General features: G+C 44.5%; 1 protein-coding gene across 1 annotated transcript; it reads right to left on the bottom strand.

Moving 5' to 3' along the window:
• Positions 1-566: 566 nt before the first annotated feature.
• Positions 567-1,649, bottom strand: LOC112692436. The gene has a single exon (XM_025567117.1). The coding sequence runs from the start codon at positions 1,647-1,649 to the stop codon at positions 567-569; it is 1,083 nt and encodes a 360-aa protein (XP_025422902.1).
• Positions 1,650-3,083: the final 1,434 nt, after the last annotated feature.

The raw sequence follows: 3,083 nt of genomic DNA, 5'->3' as shown, positions 1-3,083 counted from the left end.
TCACAATTAAAAATTGCTCACAGCTTGAGCTTGTAAAGACATTCTGAACATGTGTCATCCATCACACGCCAGTTCCAGAAGCAGAGCAGCTGACGAAAATAATGGCAGCAAGCAATATGGATAATAAAACTAACAACTAAGTAATGAACATATTATACATATATAAATAAAAAATGTGTACATGGGAAGGAGCACTCTATATATTTTGTAATATAATAACTAAGGGTCGGTGGGTAAGGGAACCAACTTGACTACAGGTCTGGTGAGCACCCCCTGTTGAGTCAGTACCTTTGATACTCGAACCACCGATCTGGTCCTGGACAAACCTCAATGATTCTACCCAACGGCCACGATAGCGGGGGGAGGGGTGTCGTTGACCTTGATAATAACCATGGTACCAACTTCGACATTGGTCTCAGATTTTGTCCATCTACCACGAGCTTGGAGGGTATTCAAGTATTTGCGGGACCAACGACGCCAGAAGTACTGAAAGGACTGCTGGAGAAGCTTCCAGCGAGTTTGCAATCCCATATGCGTAGCGGACTCAACAGGTTCGGGGATAGACATTATAGGTCGACCAACCAAAAAGTGGCTAGGTATTGGCATTCTAGATCATTCGGATCAGGCGAAGCAGGTACCAGCGGACGTGAATTCAAGGCCGCCTCGACCCTACACAAGACTGTTGTAAATTCTTCCAACGTCCAAACTTGAGAAGTCATGGCGCGTAAGAGCAGGGATTTTGCGGATTTAACGGCCGCTTCCCAGATTCCCCCAAAATGGGGAGCTGCCGGAGGATTAAAGTGCCAGTCACAAGCGATATGGCCAGCCAACTGACTCCTACTATCCAGATGATTGACCAAGTGTCTTAGCTGACGAGCCGCACCGACAAAATTGGTGCCACAATCTGAATAGATTGAAATCGGTACACCACGACGAGCTACGAACCTATCTAGTGTTAAGCGAAACGCATCAGTAGACAGTGCCGTCACTGACTCCAAATGCACAGCTTTAGTAGTCATACAGACAAATAAGGCAATATAAACTTTTACAATTCGGGACTTTCGCAAACTGAGCTCTTTCATTTCCAAAGGACCTGCGTAATCGATCCCCACCATCGAAAAGGGATGTGCTTCCCTTACCCGAAAGCTTGGCAGAGCTGCCATGATGGGTTGTGGGTTAGCAGCCGACATTTTTGCATTAGTCAGACATTTGCGAATCACCCAGTGAACTATAAGGCGGATTCCAATAATCCAAAATTGTTGTTGAAAAAGGGCGGTAAGCAATCGAGGTCGAGCATGAAATGCATAGAGGTGCCAATGACGAGTAATAAGAACAGCTAGGTGGGACTCTTTTGGGATCAACATAGGGTGCCTGCGCCGTTCTGACCAATTAGAGTTCTGCATACGACCACCTACACGAATTAAATCAAACGAGTCTAAGAACGGACAAAGACAAGCTAAAGACTTGGACGTGATCGTGGTCCCTTTATGCAAACTGGCGACCAAATCACTCAGGTAACGATGTTGAGCATCTTTAACTATAACATGCAGAGCTCCATCTAATTCCGACTGTCTAAGGTAGCCTAACTCCACAATTTTCTTTCGACACCTCTGGATGAACCAAAGGACCTGAGCAGTCATGCGAATCATCTGGATAAACGACGAAAATCGAATGGATCATTCACAAGATGGTTCTTCGCGCGTTTCCAAACACACTGGTTTTGTTTCTGGCAATTGTTCCAACTTTAAGCACGAGAAATCTTGAGTCCAAGTCTCAACCGGAGAATGCAAAAACCTAGGACCTTTCCAATAGAGTTTGCATTTTCGAAGTTCGGCAGGGGGAAGCCCATGTGAAGCGCAATCAGCTGGATTGATTTCAGAGCTGATATGTTGCCAACTGCAACCAGGTAACGGAGATTAAATTTGGAAGACTCTATTGGACACAAAAGTCTTATATGAAGTTTGCGGGTTGCTAAGCCATGATAACACAATGGACGAATCAGACCACGCAAAAACCTTGGATATCGCCAACTGGGATTCCAGAATACGCTTGAGCCTAGCTAACCACAATGCGAGGAGCACCGCACCACTCATTTCCAGACGTGGGATTGTCATGGCTTTCATTGGGGCCATTTGTCTTAGCGCCCAACAGGTAATTAGATACAGCTCCCGACGGATCCGTCACATGGAGATACACCACTGCAACATAGCCCTTATCCGAGGCATCACAAAAGCCACATAGATGGTAGATACAACCAGTAGAACTACCGAGATAACGCGGAACCCTGATTTCTTGCAATCAACTCAATGAATGATAGAATCCACACCAATCAGCTGCAATATCCTCAGGGATCGGACTGTCCTAGTCAACCTGTGCGAGCCACAGACGTTGCATGATCGTTTTCACATAAAAAGTTGTAGGTGAAAGCAGACTTAGCGGGTCGAAAATCCTCGCGATCATGGACAACACACCACGCTTAGTAAGAATCAACCTCAAATCATTGGTGTAACTGGAAAAGAAGTCCCCTCTCGGATTCCAACGCATTCCCAGCACTTGCACCGAATTTTCCTGATCAAATGTCAGAGGATCCCCTGTACAATCTTCTGGTTTCATCTCGTACAATAGCTCAGGAGAATAGCTGGCCCATTTCTTTAACTCCAGGCCAGACTGGCCTAGCAACCGGATCAGATTGGTTTGAAGGACTTGGGCGGTTTCCAACGATTCTGCACCAACGCAAATGTCGTCCATGTACGTTTGATTCCGTAGAACGCGTTGTACATCCGAAAGATCTTCACAATCTGTGTCGGCTATATATTGAAGAACACGCAGGGCTAAATAGGGAGCACCCCAATTAATCTGAATATAGGAAGACGCGAAAACGGATTAACAAATAACAATATTTCATCAATATATATATATACATTATTTTTGCTATGGTACATACACAACAGCCAACGACTAACATGAAAATATGAAATGGTCCGACGGTAATTTTGATCCATTGCATATTACTAGATTTTTTCCTTTTTTAATATATTGAGATTTATACAATAACGATATTTATAATCTAGACACAATTGCAA

Source organism: Sipha flava, unplaced genomic scaffold, assembly GCF_003268045.1.
Source record: "Sipha flava isolate LNK unplaced genomic scaffold, YSA_version1 73_pilon_pilon, whole genome shotgun sequence".
Taxonomy (NCBI): Eukaryota; Metazoa; Arthropoda; class Insecta; order Hemiptera; family Aphididae; genus Sipha; species Sipha flava.
The sequence above is the reverse complement of the archived record's forward strand: the minus strand, read 5'-3'. Positions and strand labels throughout refer to the sequence as shown.